This window comes from Globicephala melas, chromosome X (assembly GCF_963455315.2).
Source record: "Globicephala melas chromosome X, mGloMel1.2, whole genome shotgun sequence".
NCBI lineage: Eukaryota > Metazoa > Chordata > Mammalia > Artiodactyla > Delphinidae > Globicephala > Globicephala melas.
In genome coordinates, this window is record NC_083335.1 from 14991094 (window position 1) to 15012120 (window position 21027).

Genomic DNA, 21027 nt, shown 5'->3' on the forward strand with positions numbered 1-21027 from the left:
TAAAATTGCTTAGGAGCCAAGTAATGCAAAAATTAGGATGTTCTTTATGTTAAAATTAATCAAGAGGAAGGAGAACAGTTCCAAATGAGGCATCTAACAACAAAGAAACAAATGAACAGATTTTAAGATTTACCTTACTGTGAATTTATTTTTGCATGGCATTTATAGCTTAGGAGACAGCCTGATTAAAAGTCCACTCAGTACCGTATACTATGATATGTTAATCAAAACCATTAACAGTCATTGTTATGTACTTTTCTTAAAGAATTTGTTTCTAAATTTAGACATGAGCTAGTTAAACAGTATGAATTATCCAATAAAGTCAGAAGGTAAGGTATATTAAAATATCTTGAAAGAATCTGTTTTATCTACTTCCTTGACTTCATAATGTGAGAGGTAAGTAACAGATTAAATTAAAATAGATGAGCATGTTTTCACAATCAATTTGACATCACAAAATATTTTTAGGGCTCGAGGTATTTGAAAATCTACCTAATTCTTTTATCTTCTCTCCTTCCCTCACTTGAAATTGATTTTACCAGGTTTCCAAATAGTATGTGAGTTTTTTTCTAAAAATTCTCATTGATAAGTGGAAATGTGAAAGAAAATTTTTTCTGGAATGAGCCATTTTCTCCAGTTACTCATTTCCAGGAAGATCTGGATTGTGAAAAGGTCTACAGCTTACATTCCTGATTTGCAACATTTCAGATTTTCTCTTAACCACAATGAACCAATAGATATTAATAATATTCCATTAATTTTGTCATAGTTTAACATGGGAAAAAATACTCCCAGTAGAATTTGATTTGAATTATTTCTGGGTGAGAAAACAAGAAAAGTAGCATTATTAGTTACAGAACTTTTCAATAACCAATTTGTTTTCCTTGACAGAGATTTGATATGCCTCTAACCTGATTTCATAGCCATAGCAAAATCACACACTAATAATATTATTTTATTGTTTTCCTGTAGATGTGTTCTTTGTGCCATTGTCCTGGAGCTACAATTGGTTGTGATGTGAAAACATGTCACAGGACATACCACTACCACTGTGCATTGCATGATAAAGCTCAGATACGAGAGAAACCTTCACAAGGAATTTACATGTAATTATTTAACTTCTCTTTTAGTTTTTTTAAAACAGTCATACTTTCTTTAGGCCTTTGTAAAAATTTGTTCCCATTTCAAAGCATTTCATCATCATCGTAAAGGGTGTTTTTGGTAGGGAATTTAATGCTTAGAGAAATGGCATAGAAAGTTTAATGATAAGGTTTTTGGAATCCAGCTTGTGAATGGGGTGAAGTGTACTGCTCATTCTTAATTTGAAAAATGAATTTGGTTTGTTTACTTTTAATTTCTTCATTTTTTGTAGGGTTTATTGCCGAAAACACAAGAAAACTGCACATAACTCTGAAGGTACGTTATTCAGCCACTTTTCAATTTCAAGAGGAAATTTGAGTAAAATATGAGTGAATTATACTGTATTGACTTTTACCACAAGACATATCTCAATATTGAATACATTTTGAAGAATTAAAAGCATTCGGGTGCTTTCTTCAGTAGCACATATACTAATATTGGAACGATACAGAGAAGATTAGCATGGCCCCTGTGCAAGGATGACACGCAAATTCGTGAAGCGTTCCATATTTTTCACAACATTGTAAATCATCTATACTTCAATTAAAAAAAATAGAATGCTTAACCCAGTTCCTACAGAGATTCAAAGCCTTTTGAGAGCAGTTTTATTATATCTGTAAATTAATTCCCTTTTTATTCCTATTATTAAGATTTATAACTAAGATATTTAAGTATAGAGAACACGTTCTGTTCGCTTTTAAGTTTAAGCCCTATAAAAATTATTCAAGTTATGAATGAACCATTATGAGGGGGAAAAAAGAGAGAGAAGCATTCAAATAAACTAATGTACATAGTGAAAAAGATCTGAATTTTTAAGAAAACTTTTACCCCAAAATTCTTATGAAGAGTATGTTGAGAATGTATTTATCTTTAGGGGGAAATGATGCTAGTGGTTACAGATTTCTGTGTTCAGGTAAGTATGTTAGTAGATTGTAAAGGTAATAATTAGAAACCTTGCTACTGTCAGATAAAGAAAACGTGAACTGGGGATACTAGTGCATTTTGTGATAAACAGGCTTTCTGTTAAATTTTTATTCACATTGTAGTACTTCTTTTTCTTAATACAGACATGTTCATAAGAGGTAATCACTTTTAAAATACAAAGTTTTAAAATTGTTTTATAGTTTATTTCCACTTAAATTTATACAAAACCAGGATAGTCATGTTCATGTATAGTTAGCCAAGCTGTAGTTGGTCTTTAAAAGGTATGGGAAAGTTCTCAAATTGAATTCTGACTTGTTTCAAACCTTTTCAAACAGATGGTTTTGATACTTTTACTAGCAATATAAAAAGGCTTAGATTTAATTTGAGATTGTTCTATCCTTCCATTTAGATTAGAGATCTTTAAAGTTTTTGTTAGCTTCTGAGAACGTGTTGTTTAGCATTAAGAATGGTTTGAGCCTGTTGTTTTAGGAAGTTGTTGCTTTTATAAAGACTTACCTAGTTATCAGTGTTAGCATATTAAAATTTGTGGCCCTTTTTTGATCTCTTAGATCTTGGTTTTATAATACAAAATAGTATTGTTTCCCCTTCAGGACCAGATTGGTCTAAATACTTTAGAAGTGCTGGTTAAAAATTCAGTGTTTAGCAAAAACTTGTCATTAAGGTAAACATATTGGACAAATAATAAGAACAGAATGTTTTTGAGGTGATAAAGTACAACTGATAAACTTTATAGTGTTTTCCTTCAGTTTTTTCCTCACTTAATTCTGTAATTGAATTGAAAAACCTTTCGTGAAAGGTTAAGAGTAAGCTTTCCCACCTTTCATTGCTTCAGGTTTTAACAGCGGATTTATTTGATTCTCTTCACAATTGTAGTGAGCATATATGAAAAGGCAAGGATTGAGACTTAATAATCTGACGAATACAAGTGTGTCAGCATACTGGGGCAGGATATTTGAGGGTGGCAACGATGATTAATATAGTCATCTCCCCTTTTATTTCCTCAGTTTCTGAGGCTGATAGTACCATCTAGTGGTAGAGATAAGTCAGTGCAGACTACATAAAAATAATTTTGACCACCTTTTTGCTTTGAGAAACTTTTTAATGAGGAAGATCTAAATTCATGCTTTTCAGGAGGGCTTTCCATTTTTTTTAAGATTTTTTCATGTGGACCATTTTTAAAGTCTTTATTGAATTTTTTACCATATTGCTTCTGTTTTCTCTTTTGGTTTTTTGGCCCTGAGGAATGTGGGATCTTAGTTCCCCGACCAGGGATCAAACCTGCATCCCCTGCATTGGAAGGTGAAATCTTAACCACTGGACTGCTAGAGAAGTCCCAAGAGGACTTTTCTTTCAATATAGCTGGCAGGAATACTACAATTCAAATTTGTGATACGATTGATTTGAATTTTGGGTTCAGTGTATAGTTTGGTAGCACATTTGGGTTCCCTGTATTATTGACACATGTAGTATGTTTATACTCATCTTGTAGAACTTGAAAGGATAATATTACAGTTTAAAAGTATGACAGAGTTTCTGTTTATTGAATTTTGACTTTTATCACATTCATCTAGCTTGAATTTATTAGATATTGAGTGCTTTGTCAGAAACAGAACTTGCAATTATTTCATTATTCTAATGGGAAACATATATGCTACTTTATGATTGTAATTTATGTTGGGGGTTTATAGGATTGTATTTCAGGGACTGTCTTTGAGAATTGTATGGCAGTAATCTATACAGCAAAGAGGAATTGATACCTTTGGCGATTTCTTGATCGTTTTTGCCATTTGTGGCTCAGTACCTACTTTGCTAATACTCAAAACGATAAATACTATGTAATTCAGTCTGTCATGTTAGCTTGATATAACATGAACTGTGCTTTGAAATATTAAATTTGAGAATCTCTTTACCACCTCCATACTTTTGCCTTTTCCAGAATGTCATATAGTTGGAATCATACAGTATGTAGCCTTTTCAGATTGGTTTCTTTCACTTCGTTGGCCTTTTTTTTGGTGGGGGGGGGGATTAGTTGTTAATGCTTACAAGAAAGGATCCAATGAACGAGAAGAGATTGAAGGTACAAGAAGGAGGATTCAGTGCACAAGTGGAACAATTGTCCTGTGATAAGGAGGTCCTTTCCACTGTAATAGGAGAGAAGGAAGAGGATAAGTGGTTCCTATCAGGTCTGTTTTCTCTGTGACGGAGAATGTAGGGGGAGGGGTGAGGGTTGGAAGTTGAAGGAGAGAGAAGTTGTTTTGAAAGAATAGTTGTGAAGACCAGGGGAGGAAGTTTGCCTAGAGAAATGTAAAGTTTCTGGACTGAATTGGACCAGTTGAGGTTGGTAACCGTGAATTTATAAAGTGATGCCATCAGTCAGGTTGTGTGACATTTCCTACAGCAGTACAGGATCCTGGGTGTAGAATAGAGAAAGTATCTAGTTGGTTCATTCAGAATCGGAATTTTTCCAAGTGGGTTCAACATAAGAGTAAAGGGATAAGGGAGTTTAGAATATTTGCGAGAGTAAAGAAACTGAAAGGAATTAATAGACTGGAGGTCCTGGTAAGATTGAAGAACAATGAGAATGAAAGTACTTGGGAAAGCAATCATCTGTGGTTCCAAAGTATGATATAGTGATTTCAGAGGTAGAATCCTTTTAGGTGACTATGAGGTATCTGGGTATGATTATAGGGATTAGGTGGTTGATGGAGGACATCAGTGAAGTCTAAGGAACTGAATGGCTGGGTGTTGCTTGGATTGTCCATGTGGATAGTGAAATCACCCAGCATGATGGGCAGGGGTCAGGATGGAGAAGAGGGCTGTGAGCTGTGTGCTAAAGAAAGTGATGTGTGAGTGGAATGATTGGAAGTTGACAATTATTAGCAAGAAGGAGAGGAAGAAGGTAGCATAGTCTGTGGACCAGCAGAATGGACGTCATCTGGGAGTTGTTAGAAATGCCTGATCTGAAGCCCCACCCCTGACCTACTTAATAGGAATTTAAACAAGATCCCAGGTGGTTTGTATGCATATTAATTTGGGAAGCAGTGGTTTAGTTGAATGACATGGACCTCAAAGGTGCAGGGCTTTTTACAAGGGAATGGAGAATTAATGGCTCAACAATGCTGTCTAGCAGAATTTTCTGTGACGATGGAAATGTTCTATATTTGCACTGTCCAATATGGTAGCCACTAGCCACATGTGGTGATTGAGTGCTTAAAATGGTGTAGTGCCCTCCTATATGTTAGAAATGGACAGGAATAGCCAGAATTAAATCCTACATCTTATGTCCCCCCCCCCCGTTGGCCTGTGTTTAGATAATAGGTATATCCTTTACCTTTTTTTTAATAACTTAATTTATTTTATTTATTTATTTTTGGCTGTGTTGGGTCTTCATTGCTGCGCGCGGGCTTTCTCTAGTTGAGGTGAGCGGGGGCTACTCTTCATGGTGGTGTGCCGGCTTCTCATGGCTGTGGCTTCTCTTGTTGAAGAGCACAGGCTCTAGGCGCACGGGCTTCAGTAGTTGTGGCGCGCAGGCTCAGTAGTTGTGGCTTACGGGCTTAGTTGCTCTGCAGCATGTGGGATCTTCCCGGACCAGGGCTCGAACCCATGTCCCCTGCATTGGCAGGCGGATTCTTAACCACTGTGCCACCAGGGAAGCCCTTTTACCTTTTTTTTAAAGCAATATTTCAAAAATGTCAAATGTTCGCAATAGCAAATAGCTTTAGCTTGTAACAGATGCCAGTCTGTATTTTGTAGAAGTACTTTAATATGGTAATTTGTCATCACTAAACATATGACTACTTATAAGGAACTGTGATTACAAATGAATGGTGGTTCTTTTAAAATCATTTTCATTAAGGGTATTACGGTCTTTGCATTAAATAATTTATATGGATCAAAGTAATCTGTGAAGAGATAGAAAACAGTATCTAGAGTAGATGCTGGGTGTTAGATATTCACAGCAAGAATGTGTAGAATGTAAATCATCATCACAAACATAACCTCAGCTCAGTTTAAATTCTTAATTGTAAGGAGCCAAACTTGTGGTTTATTATACTTCTTAAATTACCCAATATAGAATGTTTTGCATGGGATGGGTACTCGAGAAATGTTTGTAACTTATTCATTTTCTTTGGCTTGAAACTAAGAACGGTATTTAACGTGTCACTTGTTCTGGGGTGACACTTCTTGTCCTGTAGCTTCTCTTGTGCTGGGTGTCAGTAGAGAAAGATGAATTAATAAAACAGGGTTTCACTCTGGGGGGAGTTACAGAATTTAGCAGCAGATATGTGACTAACTGATTAAAATACAGTGGTGATACATGGAAGTACTTAGAGATAAAGGGGCATCATGTTTGCATCTTACTCTTTAACCTTTCAGAAAAAGGTATATGGATAGAGAGAATGAATGATAACGTATATATGGTAAGATATTAACATTTGGGTGAAGGGTATATAGGAATTTTTTTTTACAGATTTTTATAAGTCTGAAATTAGTGATAAGTGCCACAGTTACAGTGACCATAAAATCCCAGGTGTTCTGAGACAGTGTAAACAAATCAGGGACTTGGTGGAGCCCCTGATGGACAATTTGGGAGCTTTATTAGAGGTGTTTGTCAAATCATATCTCAGTTTATGTTTCAGGAAATAGTTATATTGGAAGTATGTTGAAAGTGTGTTGTCATTTATGTAGATTCAAGCCTTTGCCTGGTTTAATACTCCCTTAATATTTTCTTTCCCTTGTTCTTTTTCTCTAGATTATGCTGCAGTTTCCAATCTACATTACTTTTATTAAGTGGAAGTTTAGGGAGATTTTAATATGGTATCAAAGTGTTTAAAAACCTTTTTAATTTAGGTGCATTGAATAGATTTATTAAGTACTGGAAAGGCAGTTTTGTACACTCATTGAATATGGGCTTTGAATTCAGATGTATATTTGAATCTTAACTCTGCCACTTACTAGTCACATGATCTTGGGCAAGTTATTTAGTATCTCTTAGAACCTTAATACTGCATCTGTAAAATGGGGATTAAAAAAAACCCACCTGTAGGATTATTGTAAGAATTAAATGAAATGATGCATGTGAAGCTCTTAGCAATGTGCCTGGCACATAGTAAGTTGCTCAGTAAATACTACATTCTGTATCATTATGGTTGTAACCATTATTCCTTGAAAACTCTACCTACCTCTCTTACCACTCATCTTTTCATGTGCTCTTCCTTGGAAGATAATAGAATTTAAACTGTGTGATTTAACTCGGAAAATTTTAGTAGTGTATTCATACTGTGCTCTTTGCTAGAATTGACTCCATTTTCTTTCTTTGATTCACCAGATTTGTTGACTACCCATGTGCAAAGTGCTGTGCTAGGCATTATTTACACTCATCTTTGTTTTAGCACACTTTATAAACTTTCATTATAGGAAGTTTGAAACATACGCAAAAGTATGTTTGAAAAAAAATCCCAATTCACAGAAAGATAGACAAGATGAAAAGTCAGAGGGCTATGTACCGGATGAAGGAAAAGATAATACCCCAGAAAAACAACTAAATGAAGTGGAGATAGGCAACCTTCTAGAAAAAGAATTCAGAATAATGATAGTGAAGATGATCCAGGACCTCGGAAAAAGAATGGAGGCAAAGATCGAGAAGATGCAAGAAAAGTTTAACAAACACCTAGAAGAATTAAAGAACAAACAAAGAGAGATGAACAATACAATAACCGAAATGAAAACTACACTAGAAGGAATCAAGAGCAGAATAACTGAGGCAGAAGAACAGATAAGTGACCTGGAAGACAGAATGGTGGAATTCACTGCTGTGCAACAGAATAAAGAAAAAAGAATGAAAAGAAATGAAGACAGCCTAAGAGACCTCTGGGACAACATTAAATGCAACAACACTTGCATTATAGGGGTCCCAGAAGGAGAAGAGAGAGAGAAAGGACCCGAGAAAATATTTGAAGAGATTATAGTAGAAAACTTCCCTAACATGGGAAAGGAAATAGCCACCCAAGTCCAGGAAGCGCAGAGTCCCATACAGGATAAACCCAAGGAGTAACACACTGAGACACATAGTAATCAAATTGGCAAAAATTAAAGGCAAAGAAAAATTATTGAAAGCAAAAAGGGAAAAACGACAGATAACATACAAGGGGACTCCCATAAGGTTAACAGCTGATTTCTCAGCAGAAACTCTACAAGCCAGAAGGGAGTGGCATGATATACTTAAAGTGATGAAAGGGAAGAACCTACAACCAAGGTTACTCTACCCGGCAAGGACCTCATTCAGATTCGATGGAGAAATCAAAAGCTTTACAGACAAGCAAAAGCTAAGAGAATTCAGTACCACCAAACCAGCTCTACAACAAATGCTAAAGGAACTTCTCTAAGTGAGAAACACAAGAGAAGAAAAGGACCTACAAAAACAGACCCAAAACAATTAAGAAAATGGTCATAGGAACATACATATCGATAATTACCTTAAACATGAATGGATTAAATGCTCCGACCAAAAGACACAGGCTCGCTGAATGGATACAAAAACAAGACCCATCTATATGCTGTCTACAAGAGACCCACTTCAGACCTAGGGACACATACAGACTGAAAGTGAGGGGATGGAAAAAGATATTCCATGCAAGTGGAAATCAAAAGAAAGCTAGAGTAGCAATACTCATATCAGATAAAATAGATTTTAAAGAATGTTACAAGAGACAAGGAAGGACACTACATAATTATCAAGTGATCAATCCAAGAAGAAGATATAACAATTATAAATATGTATGCACCCAACATAGGAGCACCTCAATACATAAGGCAACTGCTAACAGCTATAAAAGAGGAAAACGACAGTAGCACAGTAATAGTGGGGGACTCTAATACCTCACTTACACAAATGGACAGATCATCCAAACAGAAAATTAATAAGGAAACACAAGCTTTAAATGACACAATAGACCAGATAGATTTAATTGATATCTACTGGACATTCCATCCAAAAACAGCAGATTACACTTTTTTCTCAAGTGCGCATGGAACATTCTCCAGGATAGATCACATCTTGGGTCACAAATCAAGCCTCAGTAAATTTAAGAAAATTGAAATCATACCAAGCATCTCTTCTGACCACAGTGCTATGAGATTAGAAATGAATTACGGGGGAAAAAACGTAAAAAACACAAACACATGGAGGCTAAACAATACGTTACTAAAGAACCAAGAGATCACTGAAGGAATCAAAGAGGAAATCAGAAAATACCTGGAGACAAATGACAATGAAAACACGACGATCCAAAACCTATGGGATGCAGCAAAAGCAGTTCTAAGAGGGAAGTTTATAGCTATACAAGCCTACTTCAAGAAACAAGAAAAATCTCAAACAATCTAACCTTACACCTAAAGGAACTAGAGAAAGAAGAACAAACAAAACCCAAAGTTAGTAGAAGAAAAGAAACCATAAAGATCAGAGCAGAAATAAATGAAATAGAAACAAAGAAAACAATAGCAAAGATTAGTAAAAATAAAAACTGGTTCTTTGAGGGCTTCCCTGGTGGCGCAGTGGTTGAGAGTCCGCCTGCCAATGCAGGGGACACGGGTTCGTGCCCCGGTCTGGGAAGATCCCACATGCTGTGGAGCAGCTAGGCCTGTGAGCCATGGCCGCTGAGCCTGTGCATCCAGAGCCTGTGCTCTGCAACGGGAGAGGCCACAACAATGAGAGGCCCACGTACCATAAAAAAATAAATAAATAAAAGTAAAAGCTGGTTCTTTGAGAAGATAAACAATATTGATAAACCATTAGCCAGACTCGTCAAGAAGAAGAGGGAGAGGACTCAAATCAATAAAATTAGAAGTGAAAAAGGAGAAGTTACAACAGACACTGCAGAAATACAAAGCATCCTAAGAGACTACTACAAGCAACTCTGTGCCAATCAAATGGACAAACTGGAAGAAATGGACAAATTCTTAGAAAGGTTTAACCTTCCAAGACTGAACCAGGAAGAAATAGAAAATACGAACAGACCAATCAAAAGTAATGAAATTGAAACTGTGATTAAAAATCTTCCAACAAAAGTCCCGGACCAGATGGCTTCACAGGTGAATTCTATCAAACATTTAGAGAAGAGATAACACCCATCCTTCTCAAACTCTTCCAAAAAATTGCAGAAGAAGGAACACTCCCAAACTCATTCTATGAGGCCACCATCACCCTGATACCAAAACCAGACAGATACTACAAAAGAAGAAAATTACAGACCAATACCACTGATGAATATAGATGCAAAAATCCTCAACAAAATACTAGCAAACAGAATCCAACAACACATTAAAAGGTTCATACACCGTGATCAAGTGGGATTTATCCCAGGGATGCAAGGATTCTTCAGTATATGCAAATCAATCAACGTGATACACCATATTAACAAATTGAAGCAGAAAAACCATATGATCATCTCAATAGATGCAGAAAAAGCTTTCGACAAAATTCAACACCCATTTATGATAAAAACTCTCCAGAAAGTGGGCACAGAGGGAACCTACCTCAACATAATAAAGGCCATATACGACAAACCCACAGCAAACATCATTCTCAATGGTGAAAAACTGAAACCATTTCCTCTAAGATCAGGAACAGGACGAGGATGTCCACTCTCACCACTGTTATTCAACATGGTTTTGGAAGTCCTTGCCACGGCAATCAGAGAAGAAAAAGAAATAAAAGGAATACAAATTGGAAAAGAAGAAGTAAAACTGTCAGCGTTTGCAGATGTCATGATACTATACATAGAGTATCTTAAAGATGCCACCAGAAAACTACTAGAGCTAATCAATGAATTTGGTAAAGTTGCAGGATATAAGATTAATGCACAGAAATCTCTTGCATTCCTATACACTAAGGATGAAAAATCTGAAAGAAATTAAGGAAACACTCCCATTTCCCATTGCAACAAAAAGAATAAAATACCTAGGAATAAACCTACCTAGGGAGACAAAAGACCTGTATGCAGAAAACTATAAGACACTGATGAAAGAAATTAAAGATGATACAAAGAGATGGAGAGATATACCATGTTCTTGGATTGGAAGAATCAATATTGTGAAAATGACTATACTACCCAAAGCAATCTACAGATTCAGTGCAATCCCTATCAAATTACCAATGGCATTTTTTACGCAACTAGAACAAAAAATCTTAAAATTTGTATGGAGACACAAAAGACCCCGAATAGCCAAAGCAGTCTTGAGGGAAAAAAACGGAGCTGGAGGAATCAGACTCTCTGACTTCAGACTATACTACAAAGCTACAGTAATCAAGACAATATGGTACTGGCACAAAAACAGAAACATAGATCAATGGAACAGGATAGAAAGCCCAGAGATAAACCCACGCACCTATGGTCAACTAATCTATGACAAAGGAGGCAAGGATGTACAATGAAGAAAAGACAGCCTCTTTAATAAGTGGTGCTGGGAAAACTGGACATCTACATGTAAAAGAATGAAATTAGAACACTCCCTAACACCATACACAAAAATCAACTCAAAATAGAGGAGAGACCTAAATGTAAGACTGGACACTATAAAACTCTTAGAGGAAAACATAGGAAGAACACTCTTTGACATAAGTCACAGCAAGGTCTTTTTTGATCCACCTCCTAGAATAATGGAAATAAAAACAAAAATAAATAAATGGGACCTAATGAAACGTAGATTCTTTTGCAAAGCAAAGGAAACTACAAACAAGACAAACAGACAACCCTCAGAATGGGGGAAAATATTTGCAAATGAATCAATGGACAAAGGATTAATCTCCAAAATACATAAACAGCTCGTGCAGCTCAATATTAAAAAAACAAACAACCCAATCGAAAAATGGGCAGAAGACCTAAATAGACATTTCTCCAAAGAAGATATACAGATGGCCAAGAAGCGCACGAAAAGCTGCTCAACATCACTAATTATTAGAGAAATGCCAATCAGAAGTACAATGAGGTATCACCTCACTCCAGTTAGAATGGGCTTCATCAGAAAATCTACAAACAACAAATGCTGGAGAGGGTGTGGAGAAAAGGGAACCCTCTTTCACTGTTGGTGGGAATGTAAATTGATACAGCCACTATGGAGAACTGTATGGAGGTTCGTTAAAAAACTAAAAATAGAACTACCATACGACCAAGCAATCCCACTACTGGGCATATACCCTGAGAAAACCATAATTCAAAAAGAGTCATGTACCACAATGTTCATTGCAGCTGTATTTACAATAGCCAGGTCATGGAAGCAACCTAAATGCCCATTGACAGACAATTGGATAAAGAAGATGTGGTACATATATACAATGGAATATTACTCAGCCCTAAAAAGGAATGTAATTGGGTCATTTGTAGAGACGTGGATGGACATAGAGACTGTCATACAGAGTAAAGTAAGTCAGAAAGAGAAAAGCTAATATCGTATATTAACGCATATATGTGGAACCTAGAAAAGTGGTACAGATGAACCAGTTTGCAGGGCAGAAACAGACACAGATGTAGAGAACAAACGTATGGACACCAAGGGGGGAAAGCGGCAGGGTGGTGGTGGTGTGATGAACTGAGCGATTGGGATTGACATATATACACTGATGTGTATAAAATTGATGACTAATAAGGACCTGCTGTATAAAAAAATAAAATTAAGAAATTTAAAAAAATGTAGGGACATGAGGAGAGCATAAAAAAAAAAAAGCCCCATCACCCAGCTTTAGTAACCGTCAGCTCCTGGCCAGTCTTGTTTCATCTATACCCTTACCCACTTCCTCCACCTGGATTATTTTAAATTCAATCCCAGCTATCCTATTTCATTTTGGCACACTTAATTAAGAATAATATATTTATGTATGTTACATATTTATATATGTATATGCATATGCCTAAAAGAAATCATTTTTCTGATAACTTTACTGGAAAAGCAGAGTTTACTTGTGACCAGGGGCATGCAGAGCCAAGTGCTCACCACGTTCCCATTGGAGACGGCAGGGCAGATGACCTCCAGTCTTGCTTTTGTAGCTGCCCTAAAGATTCAAAGCAGATGTGGTAATGCTTACCCCAACTTGAATGCTTGGCCTTTTTCTTAAAAAACATTCCGACAAATGTTATTGAGTGCCTGCTGGGTGTAGGCACATTGGGAGTTTAGAAAAGAAGCCCCTTGTGGACAAAGAGCTTACAGTCTACACAAGGTATGACAAGTAATAATTAACAATTGAATAGAATTTCATAGTTTATAAAGTGCTTTTCTCAAACATTTTCTTAAAGCAGCCTTTTCAGGAAGGTGTTCTTATTAGTCCCATTTGATATACCAGGAGACTTGCGAGTGTTAAGTAACTTCACCAAGTTAAGGCCTAGAAAGTGGCAGACTTCAGACTTTCTGTCCAGGGGTCCTTTCTACTTCATACTGTTAAGTGATGTGAGAATTTAGGAGAAGGAAGGAAATGGGGCTTAAACCAGGAAGATATAAGATGAGGAAAACATTGATTAGGAGGGAGAAGAGAATTGGTAAAGGGACAGATAGGGCTTATACAATACTAGGAGGAGGGGAGAGTTGGTTTCCTGGTAAGTTGGTCACCCCCCTGTCGCATAGGGGCAATCAGAAGGGTAACAGAGAAGGGCCTGGCCATTCTAAGGTGACATGGACATCTGTACTCATAAAGGTGGGGAACACTTGGTGGCACAGGAAAGGAGGACAACCTTATTTTGCTACCTACCTTATCAAGTCTGGATTTTTAGAAATTGTAGTTGTGAATACAAGGGTAAGGTTTTATTTTCTCCCATATTCTTTTGTTTGAATAGGTATATGAACATTGTACAAAAATCAGCAATACAAAAGAGTGTAGACTGTAAGTAAGCTTTCCTCTCATCCTTGTCCTTGTATCTCAGTTTCCAAATTTTTTTTGCTAAAAGCAACACCTACTGTCAGTTTCTTTTTTGTCCTTCCAGAGCGATGCATACATAAGCATATGTATAGCTATCCTTTTTCTAACTTGCAGGAGCATATGAAGATGTTTATTTCCATGATAGTGGGTATTACTACTTCCAAAGCATATAGTAGTGACTCACTGACATGTGTTTGTCCCAACTCTGCTACTCCCTAGCTTTATGATCTTAGGCAAAATTACTTAACTTTTCTGAATTTACTTATCTATAAAACGGAGGATGGGGATGGTGACTGATACAACCTCATGGGGCTGTTTTGAGGTTGAATAAGATAATGCATGTAAACTGCATAGCACATCCTGTATAGTCAAAACTCAAAAAGCTCTAATGTTAGCTCTTATATTTTGGGTATTTGCATTTACATATTAAATGGAAAAGGGCAAGATGCGGAATAGTATGCTTAGAATGCCATTTGTTTGTATATGCTTTTAAAACGGATTTGCATATGCATAGAAAATAATAGCTGACATTTATTGAGAGTGTCTTATGTGCCAGGCCCTGTTCTAGATTAAGTACTTTACAGGAACTAACTCATTTAATTCAAGAACCCTCTGAGATAGGTCTCAGGTCCAAGGACACACAGTCTGTGACAGATCCAGGATTCAAAACCAGGCTCTCTACCCTTGAGATTGAGAAAAGAAGCGTTAAGTTAACGGTACCTTGAGAGGAAGGGAGTGAGTATGAAGAAAGGGAAGCAAGGAAGCTAGGGTACCAGCTGGGAGTGCAGAGCAGATGGAATTGGAAGGTGGAAAGGAAGATTTTCCCTACTTTTATGCAGATAGTTCTTTATAATTATTATTAAAAATAACTTTTAAGAATGTTAAAACATTTTTACAGTTTTGAATTGGAAAAATAAACAATAAGTAACCATGAAAAATTTAAACAAAGGTGCTGTGACTAGCTTCATACTCACATTTTCATGTGCAAATAATTTTCAAATATTTTCTAGGATAAATTCCCAAAAATAAAATCACTGGGTCAAAGGGTTTAATCTTTTTAAGGTTCTCAATATGCATTGCCATATTACTTTCTAGAAAGATTGTGCTAGATTATATTCCCGTCAGCAGTGGCTGACTTTACCCCCTCCTTTCACCACACTGGATGTTATAAATTCTTTTAAATACAAACGTAGTACATAGCCCATTGTTAAAAAAATTAAAATAGTACAAAAGTACTATAAAAGTAATTCAGAAAGCCCTCTCTTCACCCCAAAATCACACTCTCAGTAGTAGTAGAGTTCCTACTACTAACAGTTTGTAAATCTTCCTAGAACCTTTCTTACATACGTACAATCTTACATATATATGCATATGCTCACTATTTGTAATACAATGGCATCATAGTATACATAGATAATGTTATGCAACTTGTTTTTTTCATTCTGTGATGTATCAGACACCCTTCTCTGTGCATACAGATCAACCTCATTCTTTTTAACAGTTGTGTTACATCCCATAGAATAAATAGAACCATAGTTTATTTAAGGATTTCTCTTAATAAAAATCAGTTATATTTATTTTTTATGTGAAATAGGAATAAAACTGCATTGATCTTCCTCATACGTATGTGCTTATGTACTTATGCAAGTGATTCTATAGGATAAAGTCCTAGAAATGGGGATGCCAGGAGAGACTCTGTGCATTTAACATTGGGAATCAGTACTGTCACATGTACCAACAGTGTATGAGAGTGTCCAGTTCCCTACAACTGTGCTGGATATTATCATTCTTATAATTTTTACGAATCTGATTATCTCATTTAATTTCCATTTCTCTTGTAATTAGTAAGGTTGTGCTTCTGCCCATGTTTTTTCAGTCATTTATATTTCTTCTGTGAATTGTCAGTCCTATCCTTTGCACGTTTTTCTTTCAAGGTTTGTCTTTTTAAAATTGATTTGAAGTGCTGTCTGTAAAATATAGATATTAATTCCCTGCCACTAAATGGCTTCTTAGGTGTCCTAACCCCAAGATTATAAAAAAAATAATCTCTTCCATTTTCTTCTGTTACATTTCTGGTTTGTTATTTTATTAGATTTTTTGGATCCATCTCTAATTTTTTCATATAGTATGAGAAAAGGAATCTGAATTTTTAGAAAATGGGTACCCAGTTGTGCCATTATGTCTCTCCCCCACTCATTTGAAATGCTACCATTATCATACTCTGATTTCCCATATGCATGTGGGTCTCTTTTCAACCTGGCTTTCTCTTCTGACATGTGTCTATTCCTATGCCAGTGTTTTAACTACTGTTGCTTTATGGTATATTTTGATACCTTTTTTTAAAAAAGATAGTCTTGTGTATTATATATTTACTCTTCTAGAAAACTGTGGAATCAACTTTCAATTCTGTTTTATCAGCGTTTCATTAAATTAGGTTAGCAAGAACTGATACCATTCTAATGTTGATCCTATTCATCCAGAAGCATGGCTTATCTCAACATTTTTGTGGGGCTTCTTTTATATTTGTATTTCTAACACATTTTTTGTTGGGTTTATTGAAGTTTTTTACAACTACTTAAAGACTGCTATTTTGATAGGTGAAAATGGTGTATCACTTAATTTACACTTCTTTGACTTAGAGACATCAAATTTTCTAAAAGTGTATTTATTTATTTATTTTAAAGTTTACTTTGGCTGTGTTGGGTCTTTGTTGCTGTGCGCGGGCTTTCTCTAGTTGCGGCGAGCGGGGGCTACTCTTCATTGCGGTGCGCAGGCTTCTCATTGCGGTGGCTTCTCTTGTTGCAGAGCATGGACTCTAGACGCATGGGCCTCAGTAATTGCAGCACGTGGGCTCCGTAGTTGTGGCTCACAGGCTCTAGGGTGCAGGCTCAGTAGTTATGGCGCACAGGCTTAGTTGCTCCGCGGCATGTGGGATCTTCCTGGACCAGGGATTGAACCCGTGTCCCCTGCATTGGCAGGGGGATTCTTAACCACTGTGCCACCAGGGAAGTCCCTAAAAGTATATTTAACTACTTATGTTCTACGAATTATTTGATCATACGGTTCACCCATTTTTCTGTTGAGGTCTTAATCTTTTATGAGCTTATCAGATCATAAAGATACTAATCCTTTGTCATAAGTACAGCAGATATTCTTCCAGTTTGTTTGCCTTCTAATTTTATCACTTTTTTTTTACTTTCAGAAGTTTAAAAGTCTAATATAATTAAATCTGTCAATCTTTTGTGATTTTTTTTTTTTTTTTTTACTATTGCTGGTAAAGTCCCTAAAATTTTATACTGAACGATTCCATGTTTAGGACAGACAAATACGCCATCTGGAAAACTAGCCATGTTGGCCTGATAATGGAATCAGTTAAGTAATTTCTTTATAGGTGTTTAACAATGTAGTGTTATTATAGTGTTAGTGATTATTTGTTTTCATTGTAAATAACAGAATATTATGTATATCATATATATGCTGTAATATATATCAGGATGATTGGAACATTTGGTTATGATTTTTCATTTTAATTTTTGGCACATGCAAGTAATTCTAATAGCTTTAATGAAATTCTGTGTCTTAAAAATTGTCAGATTGAATGTTTAAAGTAGGTGGCGTGTTCTGATGTGAAATTTGCTATAGTGTTAAGATCAGAATTATCTTTAATTGACTTGTCTGTCTTCACAGGGAGAGTTATTCACATGAATTTGTCTTATTGCCTATAAAACACTATCCACTTTTACCTTCCCCCCCCTTTCTTCCCTTAAATCCTACCATAGTTAGGTGAAGTTACATTGATATAAATTTTTATTAACTGTTTTGCAAATGGTCTAATACTCTCAGTTCTTAGAGTTTATATATTCAAATATACTGATTAAATTACCCTTTTCTTATCATAATGAATGTGCTTTTATTGCTTAGGAAAAAACCCTTTAAAGTATTTATTAGGAAAGATCAGCATCTGAGAAGAGGAGTTGATATGCTTTCTCATGGAAGAAATTAGTCCGTGGAATTATAGTCGATAATTTATGGTAAAAGAAAAAACAATGTAGGTATTAGAACTATGCCTAAAACTTTCTATAGTTTGACACTAAGACAAGTGAATATTTGATTTTTATACCTTTTTGAACACTAAGTACATTATCTTATATACAGTAGGCCCTCAATAAATATTTTTAGTGAATAACTGAATGAAGCACCTCTATTAATGGTAGAAATACTTTTCAAATTACTGGGAAGCACAGTTCTAAAACTTCTCCATAAATTTTGTTTAATCCATTAACGTATACACAGACAACCTGCACCATAGCTTTTCTACCACTTATGTTAGAAATTCCTTTTATACTTAATATTTGTTTAATTACTTGATCAATTGGTTAGTTCATTTGTAGATATGTTCCTTGGTGAATTTGATCTTTTGATTTTCATGATAGTTTAAAGAGCTATCTAGAGCAGTGCTGTACAATAGAACTTGTCTGTAATGATAGAAACATTCTATATCTGTGATGTCCAGTAGAGACTCAGCTTGCCACATGTGACTAATAAACACGTGAAATGTGGTCAGTGTGACTGAGAAACTGAAGGTTTAATTTTTTTTTTTTTTCTTTTTTTTGCGGTACGGGGGCCTCTCACTGTTGTGGCCTCTCCCGTTGCGGAGCACAGGCTCCGGACGCGCAGGCTCAGCGGCCATGGCTCACAGGCCCAGCCGCTCCGCGGCATGTGGGATCTTCCCGGACCAGGGCACGAACCCATGTCCCCTGCCTCAGCAGGCAGACTCTCAACCACTGTGCCACCAGGGAAGCCCTAATTTCATTTAATTATAAATGACTTAAATTTTAAAAAGCCACATGTTGCCAGTGGCTACTATATTGGACAGCACAGATACACCTACTTTATTTTCATTTAGCTTTCCAAGTTATAGCAAGTTTATTTTCTGGGTAATTGTTCTGATTTCACCAACAGTGTGAGGTAAAACTCTTTGAAACCTATGGTAAAAAAAAAATTATACAAGATCTAATTCTAAAAAATTCCCTTATTAGAGTTTAGAAATGTTTATTGAATTATGTGCACAGTTAAGATCACAAAACTGATTTTCATAGAATTATAACTTTGATGGAAATAATTAATTTTACAGTTATTATAGTAAAACTATTTCTTTGTATTTCATTTTTGTTGCATTTATATGAAATGTTAGGCCACTATATCAAACATACCACAGATCATTTCTCCCCATATCTTGAGGTGATTTTATTCTAAGGAGAAACATATGTTCTAAGGACCCATGAACTAATGCTCATTTTAAGATTGGTCCATGTAAAGCTTTTATTCATTTTTAAGCAGCTGATCTAGAAGAAAGTTTTAATGAACATGAACTGGAGCCCTCATCACCTAAAAGTAAAAAGAAGAGTCGCAAAGGAAGGCCGCGAAAAACTAATTTTAAAGGACTGTCGGAAGATACCAGGTCCACATCCTCCCATGGAACAGATGAAATGGAGAGTAGTTCCTATGTAAGTAGAAAAATGTTGGATTCTTTCTTTTTGTTGCACCATGAATATTTCATCTGAACTGTGTTGATAGGTAAAGTTAATCATTTGAAGTGTTAACTAAGCTTGAGGTACTGATAGCATATTTTCATGGATTTTTTTTCAAGGTTTTCATTTTCTTTTACATTTGCAGAGAGATAGGTCTCCACACAGAAGCAGCCCTAGTGACACCAGGCCTAAATGTGGATTTTGTCATGTAGGGGAGGAAGAAAATGAAGCAAGAGGAAAACTGCATATATTTAATGCCAAGAAGGCAGCTGCACATTATAAGTGCATGGTAAGTATGGTTCTTTTTATGTGCTTTTAAACACAAGTTTTGGAAAAGCATTTAGCTAGTAACCTAATATAGAACTTTCCTCCCCAGCATTAGTGTTTTAGAATTATGAATAGTGTATCCTATAATCTCAAATCTTTTTTTAAAAGTATAATTGACTTACAATATTATATTAGTTTCAGGTATACAACATAGTGATTGGATATTTTTATACATTACAAAATGATCACCACGATAAGACTACTTACCATCTGTCACCATACAAAGTTATTACAATATTATTGACTCTGTTTCCTATGCTGTACATTATATCCCCATGACTTATTTATTTTATAACTGGAAGTTCTATAAGCCCAAATCTTCATAAACTCTAGATTTTAAAAAATATAGCCTTTATGATTTAGTGCGATTTAAAGTAATCCTAAGTATAGTTACTATGTTCCAGATAATCCATAATTAATGATTTCATAACTGTAAAAATTTCAGCTTTATAAACTTGTCTTGGAAGCTATGTTTGGCCTCCACTATAACCTCGTAAAAGTCTTTCTTATTGCACTTCATATACTATATTGCAGTTATTCATTTATGAACCTCTTTCCCCTAATAGACTCTTAAATCCCTTGAGGGTAAGAACTATATCTTATCTTTGCATCCTTAGATCCAGGTCTGACATATAGCATATGTAAACATTTTTGAACTAGATTGTATTGAATTACTCATCCCATTTATGATTAGGTTTTAAAAAATTATATTATTTAGGGAATTCCATGGCAGTCCAGTGGTTAGGAGTCCACGCTCTCACTGCCAAGGGCCCGGGTTCAATTCCTGGTCGGGGAACTAAGATCCCACAAGCCACATGGCATGGCCAAAAAAAATTTTTTTTTTAAATTATATTATTCATATCAGAGGTTCTTAACCAGAGATGCATATCAAATTTACCTGGGGAGCTTTTTCCATAATATGTACCCTTGGAGTAGATCCCAAACATGTCTAGTTTGAAAAAAAAATCTCTAGGTGATTCTCATCTGCATCTATGATGGAAATTTGTCATTTTAAACTATTTTTGAAACTGTGGAAATGTAAAATAGTTGAGATGACAGGGTGACACTGCTGAACTCTCCTTGTTAAATGAAGCATTTAATCTTGGCTCCACACTGGCAACCTTAGTTTTATTCCATTGTCCTTATTTTGGGTTATATTTTAATCAGACGTGAATAGAT

At 35.7% G+C, this 21027-nt stretch overlaps 1 protein-coding gene and 1 non-coding gene across 4 annotated transcripts in view; both read left to right on the plus strand.

Annotated features, from left to right (window-relative positions):
* The window catches only part of PHF6 (PHD finger protein 6), a 52307-nt gene that overhangs the window by 17349 nt on the left and 13931 nt on the right, over positions 1 to 21027 (plus strand). For 2 of the 3 annotated variants that reach the window (XM_030849081.3, XM_070044726.1), the window contains exons 4-7: positions 973 to 1106; positions 1373 to 1416; positions 19328 to 19497; positions 19667 to 19810. In XM_030849081.3, coding sequence (XP_030704941.1) covers positions 973 to 1106; positions 1373 to 1416; positions 19328 to 19497; positions 19667 to 19810 — 492 coding nt within the window. The remainder of the gene's footprint in view (positions 1 to 972; positions 1107 to 1372; positions 1417 to 19327; positions 19498 to 19666; positions 19811 to 21027) is intronic. The other variant, XM_060292796.2, reaches the window with a different exon arrangement.
* Positions 1548 to 1654, plus strand: LOC115848392 (U6 spliceosomal RNA). Its single transcript, XR_004037661.1, has one exon. It is a non-coding gene; the product is annotated as a U6 spliceosomal RNA (small nuclear RNA).